This window comes from Odontesthes bonariensis, chromosome 13 (assembly GCF_027942865.1).
Source record: "Odontesthes bonariensis isolate fOdoBon6 chromosome 13, fOdoBon6.hap1, whole genome shotgun sequence".
Lineage (NCBI taxonomy): Eukaryota > Metazoa > Chordata > Actinopteri > Atheriniformes > Atherinopsidae > Odontesthes > Odontesthes bonariensis.
In genome coordinates, this window is record NC_134518.1 from 2879619 (window position 1) to 2901552 (window position 21934).

The window sequence follows — 21934 nt, forward strand, 5'->3', positions numbered from 1 at the left end:
ATGACCCTAGGGTGAATCTACTCCGAAACACTTTCTAAGGCTGCATCGAACGGTAACGTTGTGTCCGCTGCCATGTTGGATTAACAATCTACAAGCTTCGGTGTAGCGCATAGACGTCGTCATCGTCTTGCTGGAGAGTGAAACCGGCGGAGCTGCAAGCGTCCACAAGGTGAACCTGCGAGGAGCCAGGAACTGTTACAGGTGCAATGGAAAAAATATGTTACAGCTGAAGAAGATTCTGATCTTGAAATGTTTGGTGTTTTGACTGTCACAAGTGAAGATACTGAGCTGTATAAGGTAACATTCTCAGTTAATGATGTAGATTTAAATATGGAAATTGATACTGGTACCAGAAGGAGCATAATTTCAGAGAAAACATATAGAAGACAGTTTACACACATGCCACTGCAGAGAGCTAACGTGAAGCTTCGAGCTTACAATGGAGGTTGCATCCCTGTTTTAGGTCAGATCACAGCCACAGTGGGCTATCAGGGACAGACAGCAGGGCATGGAGCAACATTATGTGGTAGAGACTGGCTAAGGCACCTTAAACTAAACTTGGCAGAGATCCGTTATTTGAATGAAACAAAATGTAGCTCAGTTGGGGAGTTGCTCAAGAAATACTCAGAAGTGTTTCAGGGGGACTTAGGAACACTCACAGACATTAAAGCCTCAATCATAGTCAAACCAGATGTGCTTTCTAAATTTTGCAAACACAGGCCTCTCCCATTTGCAATGAAGGAAAGAGTAGAGAGAGAGCTCAAAGGACTGGAGGAAGCTAACATTATATCCCCAGTAAAGCATAGTGACTGGGCAGCACCAGTAGTTGGTAAAAAAAAAAAGGATCAGTCACTGCGCCTGTGTGGCGATTATAAGGTGTCAGTTAATCAGGCACTTGAAATGGACACCTACCCCTTACCTCGTTTAGAAGAGCTTTTAGCTACCCTTAGTGGAGGTAAGGTTTTCTTTAAGATTGACTTAGCAGCAGCTTATCAGCAAGTTTTGGGTGATGACGACTCCAAGAAATACACCACCATCAACACCCACAGGGGACTATCTGTGTATAACAGACTTCCTTTTGGGATCAGTTCCGCTCCCGCCATCGTCCAGCGGATTATGGACAACATGATGAAAGACTTACCTGTGGTAGCTTTTCTTGATGATCTTCTCATTATGGGACGTTCAGAGGAAAATCATCTCCAAAACCTTCAAAAGGTCCTGCAACGCTTGCAGGAGAATGGACTACGAGTGAAACGCTCAAAGTGTGAGTTCAGCTTATACTCAGCTCAGCTGAGTATTTGGGCCACGTACTGGACGAGTGTGGCATTCAACCTTCAAAAGACGAGGCTCCTGCACCACCTTAAGGAGCTTCAGGCTTTCTTGGGACTTTTAAACCATTATGGGAGATTCTTGCCCCAGCAGAGCACAGTGTTGGTGTACACACTGTACACATTCTTAGAGGAAATGGACTGTGGCAGAACAGTCTGCTTTTACGGAGTGCAAGGACCTGTTGACAGGTGACCAGGTTTCAGCACACTACGATCCCAGTCTTCCACTCACTCACTCACTCAAGAATGCGATGCCTGTGCATATGGCATCGGTGCAGTGATCCAACACACCATGCCAAATGGGGAGGAGACACCAATTGCTTATGCTTCCCGCACATTATCTCCGGCAGAGAAAAAATATTCTCAAATAGAGAAGGAAGCTCTGGGACGGATTTATGGCATAAAGAAATTCCACCAGTTTTTTTGGGATAGACATTTTACTTTAGTTAATGACCATTAACTAAAGGATAGCACAAGAGTCTACCTACATTGGCTGCCGCACACATTCAGTGGTGGGCAATTATACTGTCAGCTTATGACAGTATAATGAATACATTACAACACCCAAAACCTCTTCTAGTTGTTCTTGTGTATTGTCCACCTGGCCCTTATACTGAGTTTCTGTCAGAATTTTTTTTTTAATCTCAGTTAGGGCTGAGTACAGATAAAGTCATTGTAGTGGGTGACTTTGAAGCCTCGTTTCCACTATGCAGTCTGGTATGGGTCGGTTCAGAACGGTACGGGTCGGGTCGGGTTGCTTTGGGGTCAGCTTGCGTTCCCACTGTACAAAGGGGACCCTCAGGGGTGGGCGGAGTGAGTAAATATTAACTTTAATTCTATATTAGATTCTGTTGTTCACAGACCTACTCACTGCCTTAATCCCACCCGACTTGTGGCATTGAGAGTGAACAGTTAACAGTATTTCCTCATAACCCTGTCTTATCTCACTTTTGAATTTACATTACTTGACTAATGTAGCAAACTCAGGAATGCCCAAAATGGGGGAAGGACCCATTAAAACTCCCTGCTTTCTCCTTTGTGTTTTGGCTTAAAAAAAAAAAACACAGACCACCAAATTTACAGTCGTGAGAAAGGAGGTGGAAAAACGTTGCCACACAACCTTTCACCTTTTGGTCACGATAGCTGAGAAAGAATAATATCTGTATGCCAACCAACGAGCTGGCCTGGAATATACAAGGATTCCCCTTTTGATGCGGAGCGGGGGGAGAGATCTCATACCAAAGGGACCTTCTACTCGTATCTGAGACTTGTAATTTAGATTTGACACCTATCTAATTCAGACAGAAAACAGGCTTGGTTAAGCCATTCCACACTCTTGGAAAATAACAATGTTTTCAGAGTCAAAATCAAACCGGATTATGGGAACTATATCAAGCATGTTTCATACCTTGGCACAAGTTGATTAAAATTCTCACGTTCTTCTCTAAAGCTTCATTTAAGACTTTTCACTATGTCGTACGTGGTACGCCAAAAAAGTAAATATTATGCGATGACATCAGTTATTGTTTTTCTATGACTGACTCCTGTTTTTCTATGAAGCCACGGTGCCATCTAGAGGTCGATGGTACCAAACCGTTAAGCAAAGATCATTTTGTAATCAGATACTCCGATCACATGGACTCCATGGTTGAAACAAAGTAACGTGTGTGTTTTACAATAATCCAGTGGTCCAAACCCACTGGATAACATTCGGTTTAAATTACATGTGTATGTCATCTCCGACACCGACCTGGAGCCGGTACAGATTTGAAACTCACTGAAATCAAAAGTTATCTTATTGTCTCAATGTTTCCTTTATACCATACGTTATTTCATGCCCGTTTTAGATCATTGTTTTATGTGCTGGTTTCAGAACTCTTTGAATGTGCGTTGGGATAGGCCTAAAAGAATAGAGAAATGAATAGTTATCTTGTTAAAGTTTAATTTAGATTAAAAGCCATTCGCTAAGCCCAGAATAATAACTACATGGCTGCGGACATATCATTGGCTGAGAGTTGCGAGCAACACTCTGCCTTCATGAGTAAAACTCTGGAAAAAGGCCAGAACTTTCTTGCTTTTTGGCTTACGCTTTTACACTTACTTAACTTATACATGACAGACTGAATGAAAATTCAGAAGAAAAGGATCGAAGTTCAGTGTTTTCGTTTTTGTTTCTGGTGCTTTATGTGTTCGCTTCGTATCCGCTGCAAACTGTCACTCAGACCAATTCAATTCTAGGTAGATCACGTGACTTCATTTAATGAAGTTTCTCCTTTTTGATAAAGTTATTTCAAACGCATATGCCGTTTCATTTCGGTTATTTTAATCGACATTACTTGGCACCTTTTTAACATCTTCAGCCGAGAGAGACGTGAGAGACGCGAGTCTTCCCCCATCATCTTACTCTACGCACTGAGAGACATCAGCTGCTCCTATAGGAGTGAGACCTGAGAAATAAACGTTTGGAGCTTCACTTTTCAGACGACTGGGAAGGAAAGCTGTGCGACTAGTGGGCCGCCTCTCTGAAGCCCTGCTACTCAAAGTATGATCTCTGCCGGCCTCGAAGTGATGTGTCTGTTGTTGATGTCTACGTAAATGTCGAATTAAAATTAGCATTCATTTATCCACCGTGACTAACTCCTATCTGTACTTAGCCATAGACCGTGATAAGGATTAAAACTAGAATTAGAATTAGTTTCCTATATTTCTCTAATCTTTTGCCTTTACCCAAGTCATGAACCATCTTCTTTAACTAGAGGTTTACTCCAGGTACCATTAAGTTGTTATTACACCATGTTCTGAGCGCAACTTTAAGGTTTTTGTTTCTGTTTAATGTTTAACAAATAAGCCCTATTTAGTAACGAGTAATTTCGGTCAATTCAAGCGAGAACTCTTCAAAGTAGCAAACCATGAGATTGATATCTCCTGATTCAGTTTCCTCAAAATGAACGGGAGGTGGCGGCCCAAACGAAGGTAATTAAATATTAAATTCATTCAATAGTAAGAACGCTACACAACACAGCTTCTGAGAAGAAATTTACATATAGAAGGTGTCTATCAGAGGATGCTGTAACCAGATTTAAAGAATTGATTCCATCATCCTTTTCTTCACTGCCATGTGGAACAACAGAGGAAAACTACCTAAACTTTACTCCAGCAGCACTTGACTCTCTAGTTGACAGCACTATAGTTTCAATGCGTACAGCACTGGACAGTGTTGCCCCTCTGAAAAGGAAGGTAATCAGTCAGAAGAGGCTGGCTCCTTGGTATAATTCACAGCTGCGTGCTTTAAAGCAGACTGCAAGAAAGCTGGAGAGACAGTGGCGTTCCTCTGATTTAGAAGAGTCTCAGTTAGTCTGGAAAGATAGTTTAACAATGTATAAGAAAGCCCTTCGTAAAGCTAGAACTGCTTATTATTCATCATTGATAGAAGAGAATAAGAATAATCCCAGGTTTCTTTTCAGCACTGTAGCCAGTCTGACTAAGAGTCCGAGCTCTGCTGAGCCAGTTATTCCTTTAACTCTCAGCAGTGATGATTTCATTCTCTTGATCAGCTGTACTTATCTATAAAACCAGATGAACCCAATAGGTTGGTCAGACTACAAGCATGTCTTAAAGACATAAAGACCTGGATGACTCAGAACTGTCTGCTTCTAAATTCAGACAAAACTGAAGACGTTATCTTTGGACCTGAGCGCTTCAGGGAGAAATTGTCTAGCTATATAGTTACTCTAGATGGTATTTCCTTGGCTTCTAGTTCTACAGTGAGGAACCTTGGAGTTATTTTTGACCAGAACTTATCATTTGACTCGCATATAAAACAGGTTTCTAGGACTGCCTTCTTTCACCTTCGTAATATTGTTAAAATCAGGAACATCTTGTCTCAGAGTGATGCAGAAAAACTAATTCATGCATTTGTTACTTCAAGATTGGACTACTGTAATTCTTTATTATTGGGCTGTCCCACATATTCTCTGAAAAGCCTTCAGTTGATCCAAAATGCTGCAGCCAGAGTTCTGATGAGAACTAACAGCAGAGATCATATTTCTCCAGTTTTAGCTTCTCTTCATTGGCTCCCTGTTAAATTCAGAATAGAATTTAAGATTCTTCTCCTCACATATAAAGCTCTTAATGACCGAGCTCCATCATATCTTAAAGATCTCATTGTAAGATATTTTCCTAACAGAGCACTTTGCTCCCAAACTGCAGGTTTACTTGAGGTTCCCAGAGTTTCTAAAAGTAGAATGGGAGGCAGAGCCTTCAGTTATCAGGCCCCTCTCTGTGGAACCAGCTGCCAGTTTGGCTTCAGGAAGCAGACACCCTCTCCACCTTTAAGACCAGGTTTAAAACTTTCCTTTTTGATAAAGCTTATAGTTAGGGATGGCTCAAGTGATCCTGAAGCATCCCATAGTTAAGCTGCTCTAGGCCCAGACTGCTGGGGGAGCTCCTATGACTCTCCACGTACATATGACATCATTGTTGTCATTAACTTGTGTTTCTCTGTCTCAGCAGGTATCCGTGGCCTGGTGTTATGGTGCCTGTTGTCCCCTTTTTTCGGTGGAGGCAGATGGCCGCCCTCCCTGGTTCTGGCTCTGATGGAGGTTTCTTCCTGTTAAAAGGCAGTTTTGTCTTTCCACAGTCGCCTCGTGCACGCTCTGGATGGGGGATTGGATCAAAGAGAAGTTTAGGTGCAATCTATTAGTTTCCTTTGCTGGGCTACTTTTCTTAAATTGAATTGGACCAATTTGGAATTTTAATTAATTGGATTTGATTGAATTGTATCTTTGAAGGGATTTGAGGTGACATCTGTTGTGAATTGGTGCTTTATGAATAAAACGGAATTAAATTAAATAAATTGCAGTGATTCCGACGGATTCAGCGGGTATAGAAAATGGATGGATGCAGTGATTCCTCCATTTCCTTATTAGCTTTATTTTAATATTTATTTCAGCATGAACTGAAGACGTTTTTATCTCAGCTTCATTTTATTTTTTTTTAATTTTACATCCACTTTTGCATTTCAGGTTTGGAACACATTCCTATAAAGTTGGGACAGGAAATCTTTTCCCAGCATATGTTGCTCTTAAATCTCAGTAAATTTTTCTGCATTAAAGCTGCCATCACAGAAGATGAAATGAGCTTTGATACAACCCCATACCATCCAGAGAAGAATCCGGATGCTCCTTTTGCTCTTTGCTCCGGAACACACGGCCTCCATTTCTTCCAACAAAGATCTTGAATACTGATTGGTCTGACCACAGCACACGTTTCCACCGTGTGACGCTCCATCCCAGATGCCTCCGAGCCCAGAAAAGTGGACGCCGCCTCTGGACCAAGGTTTCCCACAGTAATCCCTTGTCCATGCGGTTCTGTCAGCTGTTGATGAATGACGGTTCTGCATGCGGTGCTGTCTGAGGGATCAGAGATCACATGTGTCCAGCTTAAGCTTGCTCCCTTGTCTTTTACACATTCAATTTCCTCCAGATTTCTTGAATACTTTAATGATACTCTGAAAGGTAGAGTGAGAAATATGCAAATCCCTTCCAATCTTTCTTTGAGGAACATTGTTTTTAAACACATTTGAGGACAAACTGGAGATCCTCTGCCCAGTTTGACTTCTCATTAACCTCTTTCACATAAACCTTTCCAAGCTGGGGCTGATGTGCCTTCATTGCTCATCATGTCACAGGTGGAAAGTACAGGGGCGGCATCGGGGGTCGAAGTCGATCCATCATTGATACGCCTCTCAGCCAGCAAGGGGAGTAGCTCCAGAGGCAAAATGATACGGCTCCATGTGCGCTTACATACATCAAGCCAACATTGCGGAACTCTCCATTCTAAAAAAGGTTCATCAGCTCAAAAACTCAGCTGATTCAGCGTTGTCAGCTCGATGTGTGTAATGGCCCAGGGATGTGGGGCTTTGGCATGTGTGAATCAGAAGGAAGAGCAGCGACAGGTTAACCAGGACGACTTTTCTGCACCACGGTGGCCCGATGTATGTGTGAAAGAGGCAAAAGTCTCAGTCTCATGATCACCTGTTGACACAACCTGGTTGAAATAACATTGTTTTTGCTTTTTAACATCACTACCAGTCCCACTTTTTAAATTACGTTTTGAAATCTAAAACTGGATGCACGTTACCAAATTAAATAAGTTTGACAAAACATTCCTTATCTCTGGTTCATACTTTCTGATTAAATTACAGTCAAACTACATTTTTTGGGGGCCTTTTCCATATTGTCCTAACTTATTCTGACTCAGGGTTGTAGGCTGAGAGAACAGACTGGCGAAAGCATGTGAGAGAAGGGAGATTTTTTTGAGATGAATAAAAATTGATCTCATTTTATGAGAGCAGCCATTTTAAATGAAGATTTTATTACATATACTGTGTGGCAGTTAGTGGTTGCTCCAGCAGGTCGCTCAGATCAGATCAGCTCCATCTTCAATCACAATATAATGTACTGTTTGCCAATAAAAGGGACTACTAGAAATAGTAACTGCAGAAAAAAACCCTGTAAAACCTACTGTACAAGTGTAAGCACACATCTGATTTTATACTCTAACTAACTATCATCATTTTTGACTATAATCATTATAATGGCATTCACTGACAGCACCAGGGGAGGATGGGTCAGGGTCTTCATCGATTTGAAGAAAAACTCCAGCAGTCATGAACTTGATAGAAATGTAAATGAATGGAAAAGCAGCATATAAAAATACTGAAATGAAAAAATAAAGTCCCATCCCTGCCTGTTGTGTAGAACACTGGTATGGAGGCTTTTTTCTCCTTCCAGATCTCATTTTCTCTGTTGGATGCTTCAGCATCCTATCGTTGCCTCTAATAAATGTGGAATCTGCGGTTTGAACATGCAGCAGAACATCACTGATAGAATGAAAAGGTTTAAGCCCATACGTTTTACTATTGAAATGAAGAACTATTGAGACTGTAATCGGTCATGTTCACTGAAAGCGGTCCGGTTTTCACACAAGCCTGGCTTGTTGAATGAAATAACTGTGATTCATTTTTACTGTTGGGCTGTTCAGATGACATGTTCTGTTTGCACTTCTGGACTCAAGTAACTTTTTTCTATGCTTCTTTCAACTACTGGAGAAATGATGTCCTCTTTTCACTTTCTGTAGATCCTCATTCAAGTAAATGAGTTTAGTTGTGTTGCTTTGCTTTGTGGCAGCTCTCTCTGCATAAGGATCTGTTCTTGGATAACATCCCTCGCCCTAAATCCAAAGTATTCCCAAACTCCAGATGATCCGCTTCCAGGGACCAGCCCCTCTCTTGTTTTTGTTGTTTTGCTCTGCGCTCCATCCTCGTATATCTCTCCTTATGTCGCTATTGGTCCGAACTTGATCCAGGAGACTTGGAGCCGTGCTGTGGCAGGAGCAGCTAGGTTTGGCACCTACAGGCATGCGGTCCACAGGGAGCGCTTGATTTGCTTTTGCTTTGCTTTCATTGGCAGCGCGTGCATCTTAAATGGAAACAATCATGTTCGTTTAATCGTAGGAAGTCAAAATCAAGATTGAAATGTAATTCATTTTGCAGCCCCAAACTTGCTATGTTTATTAATTATTAATTCCTTGTTCTTTACGTCAAATTGTTCTTTGTTCCAGTGGCGGAAGTATGTTTTCGGTTGGAAGTTGGGTAAAATAGGCAGCTTCTCGTGGACATTAGAAGTAACATAAAAAAGTAAAAGATCATTTGTCTAACAGTCTGTAATAAAACAATTTTGGAAGTGCAGCTAAGGCTGCCCATATCTAACCACTACTGATGGAGCTGACCGCTGGCAACAGCTTTCAGGGAGTTTAGACGGCAGCACAGCATCCAACAGTTCCAGGACGGGCTCACGTTCATTCTACAGAATATGTCATGTTAGCGTATGTCATGTTAGCGTATGTCATGTTAGGAACAACAGGCCCAGTTATGTGTTCCACCCCCACCTGCACGAGGTTTATTTTACATTTGGGAGTGTTGCTCAAAGCAATCACTGTCATTTAAACGCTTCTTTAAGGCAAGACATAAATTATCATGAAAGTTTCCATTTGATTACTTATTAATGACCCGTTGTATCCAAATAAATATGCCCAAACCAACATACCCTAACCCTAACCCTAACCGAACATTGGATGAATTCATGCCTCAACCTTTAAGGTTTTAATAGGGGATTCTGAAATTTCAGCCAAGGAATCAGTCAGTTACCTCGGCTGTGTTTTAGACAGCAATCTAAGTGGCATAAGTCAGGCACAGAAGGCAATCACCAAAATAAACCATAGAGTGCGTTTTATGTCTAGAATTTCAAAATTTTTAGACACAAAAACTTTGGCTATTTTGGCAGGAGCCTTAATTCAGCCATACTACGACTATGCGTGTAGCTCATGGTATAATAGTTTGACAGTGAATTTGAAACACAGGCTACAGACATCACAAAATAAACTAATTAGACTGGTTTTGGATCTCCCCATGAGAACCCACCTTGAGTCCTCCCATTTTGATAAGGTGGGATGGCTGAAGGTGGAGGATAGAGTGGCTTTGATTCAGTTGTGCTTGGTTCACAGGATTGTGTATGGGAAGGTTCCAAAGTATTTTAAAAACTATTTTAGTAAAGTAAATGAAGTTCATCATTACTCCACTAGGGGGAGCACAACAGATCTAGTCCCTCCCATAGTTAAGACAAACATGGGCAAAGAGTGTTTTTCTTATGTTGGTTCTGTACTGTGGAATAGGTTACCTGGCCCACTCAAAGAAATAAGTAGTTTAGACTGTTTCAAGCGAAACTTGAAAAAATGGTTTCAACAACGATACTAGACAGGTGTATTCAGAACCATTTCAATGTATTTCTTTTTCTATATGTTTTTGAATGTATGTATGTATGCATGCATGTATGTATGTATGTATGTATGTAAGAATGCTGCCATACTTGCCCTTGTTTTCCTACCATCCAGGGACCACAATGGAAATAAGCCTTAGGGCTTTTTTGTGTTATCCCTGACTATTTATTTATTTTAATGTATGGTTCAGTTGCTGTACCATGATTTTACAAAAAATAGTCAAATAAATTCATTCATTCATTCATTCATGAAGCCAGGTTCAAAACCATTGTTTCATTTTCTTGGCATGTTAGTCTTATAACAGAGAAAATTTGGAATTTCTTTTTCTATAACACAGTCGATCAAAAAACATTGTCAACAACCAGTAAAAGACCATCTATGCTGAATTTTTAGACGTGAACTTTTTCAAACTAAGGTTGTGAACTCTACAAAAGAAATGACAGCAAAATATTTAGCAAATTAAAGAGGAAGGTTTCATGTTTTAAAGGAATACTTAAAAAGAGATTATTGTTTGAGCGTCTGAAGAAAAAACTAGTTCTGACAAAAACTGTCTTTAAAGATTAGAATGTAAAATTTTATTGTAAATATTGGAAACCAATACATTTTTAGATTAAAAAAAAAATACTCATAAAGCTCCCCAGTTCAATACTTACAATAAGACAGTTACTTTTTATAGTACAAGTTTTTATCAATAGTAAGTCTAATAAAAAGAAATAAGGTATCCAATAAAATGTCAGACTGGGTCAGATGTGTTAAATAGGACAAATGACTTTTCAAAATGTTTGGGGGGGCAAATTTAAAAGGCAATTTGTCCTGCTTGAGGGTGCAGTGAAAAGAAGAGCAGATGAGCGCGAGCAGTGGGTGATCTACTGACACTGCACTGATTCATGAACACAGACACAACCAGTACTTCGCACCACTGTAACCTACGAAGAGCAGCGTGAGCCGGTGTGGGGTCACATGACCATCAGGTGACGCTCAGCTAACAACACAGGCACAGCTTTTTTGGGACTACTTGTTATCTAGAAAACATAAGTGTCTACATGTGTGAAGGTGAGCATGCTTCCTGCTTCAGAGGTTGAAAAGATGTCAGGTGCAGTTTGGCTCTGGAAAAAAAAAAAAGGAACTATCACCTGACCTTCTTTATGCAACTGTACAGCTCTTTACTTTCACAAACGTTTCAATCAGATTCACTCCTCGGATTGATGACATTCAAATTTCTTAGAATTTTTCACAGTCTAGAACCACGGTCGGCACACGAGATTCACCCTCATAGTGCTGCAATGATTACCAATGAGAACATTTTGAAATGACTCCACAGCCGGACGTCACTGCAACTTTAATCCATCACTTTCTAAAGCCCAGCTGTGTGAAAGAACGGGATTGGAAAACAATAAAAGGGTTTAACTGTCTGACTCCGCCTTTAAACTTGAGGTCTTAATATTTGATTGGCTGACTTCTCTATTCTGTGTCTTTTAGTCGAGTGTTTCACTGTTAAGATTGAGCTAAAACTGTCAACATTAAATACTGGCAGAATAACACCGTGTTAGCTTTGTAAATTGCACTGCATGTTTCATTGAAATCCTCTTCTCCCAGACCTTTTTTTAGGAAAAATGTGCCAGCTGTGGAAATGCCTAGCCATGCCTCTCCGTCACCAACTCGTCACCGTGCCTCTCAAACTCATGTTCGTTTCTTTCTTCCCACTTGTTTGAAAAAGGGAAGCCAAACGGCCGCAGATTTTCTGTTTTTGCCTGCCGTGTCTTGCCTTAAAGGGTGTCTGCAAGTAGCAGATGATAGAGTAGAGCTAAAGGAGACAGCTGGTGAGGTGAAGCTGGATCAGTGAGAGTATGTGTGCAGAGCAAACCATCAGTAACAGTAGTCAGCAGAGCGGCAGCTCCTCAGCGTGTAGCACCACTAGAGGGAGATGCACTGATATGGAGGAGTTCGAATGGGAGTGGAAATAACAGAACCTGAGATTACAGATAATACATACATTACACCAACACACACACACCCACACACACCCACACATGCATCCACCAACTAGAACACACATATGTAAAACAACACAAAAACAGTAGTATGTAAACTAGAGGCTGTAGAGTAACATTATCAGAGTTAACCCAGTGGCTTGATGTGTGTGTGTGTGTGTGTGTGTGTGTGTATCCGTCTTAAAGAGAGAGCAGTTTCCTTGTGATTCCAGTTTATATCCGTGTGTGTGTGTGTGTGTGTGTGTGTGTACGTAGGTGTTAACAGGTGTTTTTCCACAGCGGACCTATTGCAGCTCCACTGATGCAGTCCGTCAGTCTCAGGGTGGAACAGTCCTTGGGGGTGGGACTACGACTTTCTGCCCGGTCCTTGGCTCCAGGTCTACACACTGGTGATGGACGCAAGGCAGGTGTTGGGCTTCTGGAGTTTGTCCGGTTGTGTGCCCGCAGGTTCCGAAATGGCCCGGAAAGAGAAAGGAGGACCGTTGCCAGTGGTAATGCCGAGGTGGCCAGGACTCAGTGCCAAGTTCTGCCGTCTGTTACTTTCCACTATTGAAGAGGTGTTCGATGCTAAACTCTCTCTGGTTCTGTTCAGACACAAAGACACATAAAGACAAATGACTCAGTCCTGAAACATTTCTGCCATAAACTGTTCAGATCAACCAGATGTCAGGATTTATACTCTGCTTAACAGACGTTCAGATTTCTGTTCATTAAGGGTGCGAGGGTTTCTAACAGAATAGATTTTAAAAGCCTGCTGATGGTTTACAAATCCCAGAACGGTTTAGGCCCAAAATGCATCTGTGATCTGTTCAGAGAATATAAAGCCAGCAGAGCTCTTAGATCCAAGGACTCAGGTCAGCTGGTCCAGTCCAGAGTCCAGACTAAACATGGAGAAGCAGCATTTAGCTGTTATGCTGCAAACAAGTGGAACAAACTGCCAGTGGAGATTAAACTTTCACCAAATGGAGACATTTTTAAATCCAGGTTAAAAACATTTCTGTTCTCATGTGTCTGTACATGAAATCTGTGCGATATCTTTGAATTTATCTCGACTGTTGCTTGTTTTTAAATTTATTTAAATTATTTTATTTGTTTCTCTTTATATTCTTTTATGTATTTTTAATTCTTCTTCCACTCCCTGCTGCAATGCTTTTATTTTATGTAAAGCACTTTGAATTGTTTGTACATGAAATGTGCTATCAAAATAAATTTGATTTGATTTTGATTTTTGATTTGATAACAGGCAGACTTATCCAGTCCAGTCCAGGCAGGAGAGTTGGCCGTATAAAACACAGACACAGTGTGTAAAAACGAGCTCGTCTTTGGTTAGCGCACGTTCCACAAATTACAGTGTCGAGCTTTACCTGCACATTATTCCCCCTTTCCTGTCTCTCTCTACTGTTCTGTTCCTTAAAGGCAAAAAATGCCCCAAAATATGTAAGACTTCTAATCTTAAAGCATGACTTGTTGTTTCAGTGTCGACTAGCAACACAACAACAACACAATAATGCAACGTCACCGGTTATGGTTTGATGCTGTGTGCATGTAAAAAGACAGTCACACGCATATACTTCTAAAGGTGACATATATCATGCTCTTTTTAATAATTTGACACACATTTCTTCCTTCTTCTCACTGAGATGTATGAGACAGGCTTTGGTCAAAATGCCTGCTGTCATGCTGGTTGTTTACGTACGTTACCTGTCATTAAAACCTGGGCATCCATTGAGTCATTTAATGCAGTAAACACAAACATAACGAAGCGGGAAACAGTTTAGCAGTGCAGCTCTAAGTTGGCAGCAGATGCCAGTAAACAATGCTTCACTACGGTTAATTACTGCGTTTAAACATTTCTGGATATATTAACCTCATTAAACCTACATCTTTATCAGAAACATGCTGATAATATAATGTTAACACCCTGAGAGCGGTACACGGCGTTCAGTGTAGCAACGGGAGTGAGGAGAGGACCGGTGTTGTGTTGGAAACACACCTTATCCACACAGCTGTGTGGTTGTCAGAATTACAGAAAGAAACTGTTCAACTAGGAAGCTTCAGTTTACAAAGTAATGTGGGAACAATAATGTTCATCTTTCAGAAAGCAACAGCAATAACTCCAGAGAAGTTGGTGTTCGTCACCTTCATTAGGTGACTAGCTAAGCTGTTAGCGTAGAAAATAACTCAATAAATAAACCATGAGGAGTTATTCTTAAAGCCCCCCTCCAGATGAATATTATATTGCTTTATCGGCCTCCAAAACCACATGCTTCATTTAACTCAGAGAAGCATGATCTCTTTACTTCTCTCTGTGCCCGTTCTGTGAAAAATATCATTCTTGGAGACTTAAATATCCATATTGATCATCCTTCTTCCCCTCTGGCAGCAGATTTTAAGTCTCTTCTGGACTCTCTTAATCTTATGTTGACGCCCCTACACACAACAGGGGGCATACGCTGGATTTGGTGATTACAGACACTGTAACTATCAACGACTTATCTGTATATGACCTTGGTGTCTCGGACCACAGTGTCATCTCTCTAGAAGTGCCTTCAACTTTGTCTGCTCCAAATCCTAAACGTCTTATTCAGTTCCGTGACTTGAAAAACATCTCCCTTGAGGCTTTGTCCTCTGATCTCCACTCCCTGACTGCTGTCAATCATTCATCTGTAAATGACTCTGTGGATTACTATAATCAATCTCTTCAGGAGCTTCTGGAGCTCCATGCTCCTCTTAAATCGAAGCTGGTGTCATTCCCCCGCTCAGCCCCTTGGTACACTGATGAGCTGCGGAACATGAAAGCAGCAGGCCGTGCTATTGAGAGACGTGTAAAGTCATCTGGTCTTTCTGTACACAAGCAGGCATATAAGGAACATCAGAAAGCTTACGCCTTTTCTCTTAAAGAAGCGCGTTCTAAGTATTATTCCAACATCATCAACAGCTGCCCGGGAAATTCTAAACAGCTTTTCTCTACAATAAACCATCTCCTTAATCCCACTGAACAAACTCATGCTGAGGACTCGGCTCAAAAATGCAATCTGTTTCTTTCTTTTTTCCAAAACAAAGTTAGCTCTATCCGATCTCAGCTCCATAGCCTTCATGATCTTCGGCTGGCATCTACCCCTGTGCATTCTGGGTCCCTGACCTGCTTTGACGATGTTGCTCAGAGTGAAGTGGAGACTATCATCAAGACAATGAAGCCTACATCCTGCGCCCTGGATCCCTTCCCCTCGTCACTCATAAAATCCAATCACGCTGCAATAAGCCCATTAATCACACAAATAATAAACAAGTCACTGAAATCTGGTCATGTTCCATTGCCTCTTAAAACTGCTATCATCAAACCTCTTCTGAAAAAATCCAACTTGGATCCAGACATTCTTTCCAATTACCGCCCAATTTCCCTCCTCCCATTTCTGTCAAAATTGCTGGAGAAAGCTGTTGCTGCTCAGCTGCAGCTCCACCTACAATAACACTCTCTGTACGAGAAATTTCATTCTGGTTTCCGTCCAGCTCACAGTACTGAGACCGCATTGCTGAGAGTTACCAACGATGTCCTCATGGCAGCTGACACTGGCTCTACTTCTCTCCTTGTCCTCCTTGACCTCACTGCAGCCTTTGACACTGTGGACCATAGTATCCTCCTCCACCGTCTTCATGAGGAGGTCGGTCTCTGTGACACGGTTCTGGACTGGTTTAAATCCTTCCTCTCCAATAGGCTGGAATGTGTTAGTCTTGGCAACGCCAAGTCCCAGACTGTCTGTGTTTCCTGTGGTGTCCCACAAGGGTCAGTTCTAGGGCCCCTGCTATTTTCCCTTTACATGCTGCCTTTAGGTCAAATCATTAATCGGCACAACATCTCCTTCCATTGTTACGCTGACGACATACAACTTTACATTAGAACTGGAGCATCATCATCACCATCTTCACTCTCTGCCCTCACTACCTGCCTGGAGGAGATAAGGACGTGGATGAATCAGAACTTTCTTCAGTTAAACTGCTCCAAAACTGAAGCCATATTGATTGGCACCCCTCACCAGGTTCAAACTTCAACTCTGACGACTATTTCTTTTTCTGGACAAGATATCTCCCTCTCCACCCCTGTTACAAATCTTGGAGTAAAAATGGACTCTCAACTTACATTTGAAAATCACATTAAGCATCTGTTTAAAACCTGCTTCTTTCATCTTCGTAATATCTCCAAAATTCGTCCATCTCTCTCTTTCTCTGATGCCGAGACTCTCGTCCATGCCTTTGTTTCCTCCAGGCTCGATTACTGCAATTCTCTGTTTGTTGGAATCCACAGAAAACATCTTCAGAAGCTTCAGTACATTCAGAACGGTGCAGCCAGGGTTCTATTGAGAGCTCGTAAAACTGACCATATTACACCTATTCTCCATGATCTGCTCTGGCTTCCTGTCACTTACAGAATTCAGTACAAAATTGCTCTCATCACCCATCAATGCTTAAACGGAACCTCACCAGATTATCTGAAGGACCTTCTCATTCCACATTCATCCACCAGATCTCTACGATCACAAGACTGCAACCTCCTCCACCTTCCTCGATCCAGATTAAGGACCATGGGAGATCGGGCATTCTCTGTGGCAGCCCCCCGTCTCTGGAACTCTCTCCCGGTCTATCTGAGAGCTCCGCAACCGCTGGGCGACTTCAAAAGAGGCTTAAAGACTTTTCTTTTTAAGCAAGCCTATTCTGCCGCCACATGATTTTTATGATGTTGATTTTATCCCTGATTTTAGTTGTACTTTGTAGCACTTTGAGATTTTTGCTAATGAAAAGTGCGTTACAAATTTGATTTATTATTATTATTTATTATTATTTCTCAGATGCTTCCATTTCCCTGCTCTGAAGTTCAGGCTCTGAGAGTTGGAACTGATCCCTCTTTGTGGCTCAGTTTCTTCAGTCCAGCGTTGAACTGGACCAAGTTGTTCAAACAGTGGGATGAAAAGTGGCTGCTGCACACCCACAGTCTTTAGCTAACTCTGCTGGACCATTAGCCTCAGATAGAGTTTATCCACAAACTTAAATTAGTTTAATTTAGTGGAATCTACAGTTTATGACTCCATAATATCTTTTAACTTATCTAGACTGTTGCTTGTTTTTAAATTCATTTAAATTATTTTATTTGTTTCTCTTTATATTCTTTTATGTATTTTAATGCTTCTTCCACTCCCTGCTGCAATGCTTTTATTTTATGTGAAGCAGTTTGAATTGTTTGTACATGAAATGTGCTATACAAATAAATTTGATTTGATTTGAAAATGAACATATTGCTAAAGGTGTGGGATCAGATTTCAGCACAATGACAGCTTGTTAATTAGCAGATCTTACATTCAGCAGTGCATTTCAATTACTCCTGGTGAGGTCCATCATCTTTATCCTTTTTTATTTCTTCATCTCTTTTATTCAATTCAATTCATTTTTATTTATATAGCGCCAAATACAACAAATGTCATCTCAAGGAACTTAGATAATAAAGTCCAATTCAAGCCAATTGGAATTCAATTAATTGTAATCATAATTATTCATAAAATAATCTTTTTATCAGATTTGACTGTTTTTAGCCAAACAAAACGAAATCTGATAAGGCAACAACTGTCTTAAACTGAGGTAACAGAAGAAGCTTCATCACAAGATGGCGCCAACATCCAGCATGCAACATGGCATAACGTACTTTCAGTTTTTCAATTATGTCCTGATACACGAAGCCTTAGAACAGAAAGTGGGACGCCTTTATTTTCACATATGTGTGTGTGTGTGTGTGTGTGTGTGCGTATTTTTGTTCAAATTTGTTGAACATCAAATGTTTCTGGTGATCAGATATTTCATATTGATCTGTCAGCACTTTATCACAGCCAATCAAATTCTGTTTTCTTGTTCAGTGCACTTACTTTGTCGGACCAGTGTAAAAGTTTGAGTTTCTCAGTGTGCAACATGTATAGTGATGCTCTCACCGTGGTGAGTTGAATCCACTGTCAACAGTGACGGAGCTGGAGTCCATGCTGTCCAGTCTTGCCGAGTGGGCTGACTGCTGGCTCTGGCTGGGCTCTGGAAGGTTCTCTTTAGCACCAGAGAATGTGAGGGTTCTTTCAAACCTCCGCTGTAGATCCCTTGCCTTCTCTCTCTCCAACAGCCACTGCATGGTCCCTGCTCCACCGCCTTGTAGTCCAGCAACACTTCCTGCAGGTTTCTCATCCTCCTCTCGACTCTTAGCCCCCCCCTCCTCAAGTTCGTCATCATCTGAGACATTGTAGTAGTCAAAGGAGGCCTCTGCAGCACTGGATGTGGGCTCGATCCCCTGTGTAGGAGCAGACAGTGTTGCCACTAGTGGTTTAGGAGCATCAAAGCCCTTGTTGGAATCAAGAGCATCACAGGACGAAGAAAGAGTAGTTGAGGCAAGCGCTGTGGGTTTTCTCAAGGAGCTATAACCAGGCAAAGGGAGGCTGGGAGGAGGTTTGAAGAGTGTGTCTTTACTGAAGATCTCCTTGTGTTTCTCCTGGCCAGAGGTGGCACTGTGGGGAGGTCGTGAACTAGAAATGCAAGGGTCAGGGACAGAGAGAGGTATTGGAGGCAGGCTGCCACCTTTAGGTCCCACTTTTTGCAAGTCCTCCTTATTTTCTGGTGGATAGGATGTCTGTCTATCTATTTGCCTGTCAGTGTTGCTTGGTTTTAAACCTTCGTGGTGGTTTTTGCTAAGCGTTCCCAGTGTGTTTGTTGCAGTAAAAGTAACTTCAGAGTTACCAGAGCACTGGAAGTAATCATCAGGAGGGTTGGAGGAACTCAGTGGTTTGGGTGAGTAACCAGGCAAACTGTCTCTACTCTTACTCTTCTCAAAGTTCCTGCCACCATCCAATGCAAGAGAATCCCCTGGCATCTTAGCTGTGGGAGGCGTGGAACGAGTGTAAAGAGAAGAGCTCTGATTGGCTCGCAGTGTGCCATCATCAGTATAGTAGCGGCTCCGGTCATCGTAATAATCAGGTGGTCCAATCAATCCAGCTCCAAGTGGTCCTTTGGAGTTGTCCATAGACCTTGAACGTTCCTTGGCTTTGCCACTGCGTTCGTTTCTAGACTTCCTCTCCTGGGTGTGGGAGTGTGAGCGGTGGACTTTGGAATGATGGGCTGATGGGACATGGCTTGGCTCAGGGAAAGGCATTTCTGTGCGTCGCTTGGCGAGCTCTCCGGATACATCCCACTCTGGAGTGACAGGTAGATGAGAAGAGTCCAGAATGTTGGGGATACTGTGTGCAAGGTGAAGCCGAGCCCTCTGCCGCTCCATGGCCAGGGCTTGTTCCCGTGGTGACCGAGCCAGTGAGGACGAGTAACCTCTGTAGTCTCTGTCAGCCGGCTCTATGTGGGTGCCATCACTTGGTTCAAAGCGGAATGCCCTTGTCTTGCTATGTGAGCGGCTGAGTTTAGTCTGAGACTGCTTTCTGTGTCTACCCCCACTTCTTCTACTCCTGGAGCTCTGATTGGCTGATGATGCTTTGATCCTCTGAGCACGCTCTTCTTCAAGACGCTTCATAACTGCTGTATGCCGTGCCAGGTTTTCGACAGTAAGGTCAGGGTTGATTCTACGGATAATCTCCATCTCTACGTGGCGTGGCAGTTGGCTTGGCACCTCCTCGTCGCGGAGCGGCCACTCCTCAGGGGGGAACTGTGCAGAAAAGGTAGCCAGTTGCTTGGCCTTATCCTTCTTAAAACTAAGACGGAACAACTTCAAACCAAACTTACGACTTCCTATACCACTCCCTGCTTGTTTCTCTACGTCCCCAGTTCCTCCTCCCCCGACTCCCCCTCCTCGATGTTTGGTGAGTGTGTCCGTCTTAAACGGGAACCCAAGAGAGCTGCGGCTCTTTTCTGTGTTGCCTCCTGATTGCTGAAGAGGTGTTTGTGGGGAGTGTTGTGATGAGTACATCTCTCTGTGGTCTTTGGGAGAACGGCGCTGCAAGGTTGTATGGTGGCTAGGTGGGTCGTCTGCACGGGAACTATTGTTGTAAAAATAATCTTCACCTGCTCCACAATGGTTTTGGCTGGTTTTTGGGTGGGTTCGATCTCGCAACCCCCCAGCGGTGGATGGGGTTATGGTGCCCGAGAGAGGGGAGGTGCACTGAGTTTGCTGATGCTGCTGTTGTTTCTGATACTGGTGTCGTTCCGCTGACCGCTCCTCTAAGTGGTACCACTTTGAGCTGGTTCTGATTAGGCTTGGAGTGATGAAATAAGTTTGGGGGGTGACAATGAAATATCCATCAGGTGTTGGGTAGATCTTACGCTCACGAACCAGCATGTTGAGTGTGTGGTGCAGAGCCTCCTCGGTTGGTGTGGGGACACCTGAGCAGAATCAGAGAGGCAGGATCAGAGCAGTGACATTTCATAAAGAGGTGTGTTTTCATTAGCTTTAATTGAACAGAATGACACCACAACAGAATTATTTAATAAAGATGTCATGATGATCTTTACAACTAAGAAATCTAAGCAACCAAATGTAAGCATCGTAAAGCTAAACTCAAGTAAAAAAAAGATAAAACCTCCATCATCTTTCAGACACCAATCACAATTATATGTGTGTTTTATATCTGTTTTTTAAAAGAGCAACATCGCTTACAGAGAACAAGATAGAGGGTCAAATACAATTACAGTCATTTCCAAATTTCTCCAAAACTGCAAGCCTAAAAATCTAAATGTGATACCATTTGTGCTTTAAAGGAGATACTGTGGTGGACTGATTTATAAAGCCCTTTTCATTTGTCTTTGGAACCACTCAAAGCATATGACATATATAGAGAACTCTCTCTACCACACACACACACACACACACAATGAACATAATATGAGATTCAGCGTCTTTCTGTTTGTGTGAAAGTCATTTTTGTCTTGTTAATTTCGTCAAGTGCTTGTCATGTGTGTAATGTACCTCTGAAACTTGTTTCTGATTGTTTCTATGACTTGTAGTATGACCAACTCAGCCAGTCTCTATTGTTGTTTTCTTTTTTCCTGTCCCTTCATTCCAATCAGCTGATGCAGATGTAAGCCTTCCCTGAGTCACCTCAAAGGGGCTTTTTGTTATGAGTTGGTGTCCCGCATTAAACACAGTCTAATTACTATACAAATTATATTTGAGTGGCTGGATTGCTGTGCAAATACAGTTCTTCTACATGTTGCTATGGGGTGAAAGATAAAATAACTGACACCAAACACCAAACATATACCTTGGTAGATTTAGCTGAAACATTCTAGCAGTTAGTAAGCGACAAAGGACATCCATCATCTGTTGCTCTCTGTCAGGTCTGCAGCTCTGATTTCAGAGTGGGGCATCTACTAATTGTAGCATTGGCAGTTCAGTTCCAGGCTCATCCACATGCCAATATGCCTTTGGGCCTAACCCTGAACCTGAAGTTGTTCCCCATTGCAGGCCAGCACCTTCCATAGCAGCTCTGCTGCATTTACTAAGTAATTGATGGGCGGTAAAAACAAAAGAGCCGATTTGTCTATTTTCTCCTGCTCTCTGTCTTTATCTGCTTTTCACAAATGTCTAGCTTCCTGTTTCTCTCCCCCTCCGTCAGTCTGGAGGTATTACTGCCAGTTACATCATGGCAGACTTTCAGAGTCACCAGAATAATGTAACTGCCCACAGAAACCCCCCCCCCCCCCCCCACACACACACACACACAAGCTTACACAGCTGTCTTTGATATAACATTGCAGTGACTACAACTCATTTTGTAGAGCCTAACCTAAACCCTAACCCTAACCCTTGTCATT

General features: G+C 42.2%; 1 protein-coding gene across 3 annotated transcripts in view; it reads right to left on the bottom strand.

The window, feature by feature from the left end:
- Positions 1-10714: 10714 nt before the first annotated feature.
- The window catches only part of LOC142397450 (storkhead-box protein 2-like), a 69148-nt gene continuing 57928 nt past the window's right edge, over positions 10715-21934 (bottom strand). For all 3 annotated transcript variants that reach the window (XM_075480811.1, XM_075480812.1, XM_075480813.1), the window contains 2 exons: positions 18130-20503; positions 10715-12741 (listed from right to left, as the gene is read on the bottom strand). In XM_075480811.1, coding sequence (XP_075336926.1) covers positions 12537-12741; positions 18130-20503 — 2579 coding nt within the window. In that variant the 3' untranslated portion in view covers positions 10715-12536. The remainder of the gene's footprint in view (positions 12742-18129; positions 20504-21934) is intronic.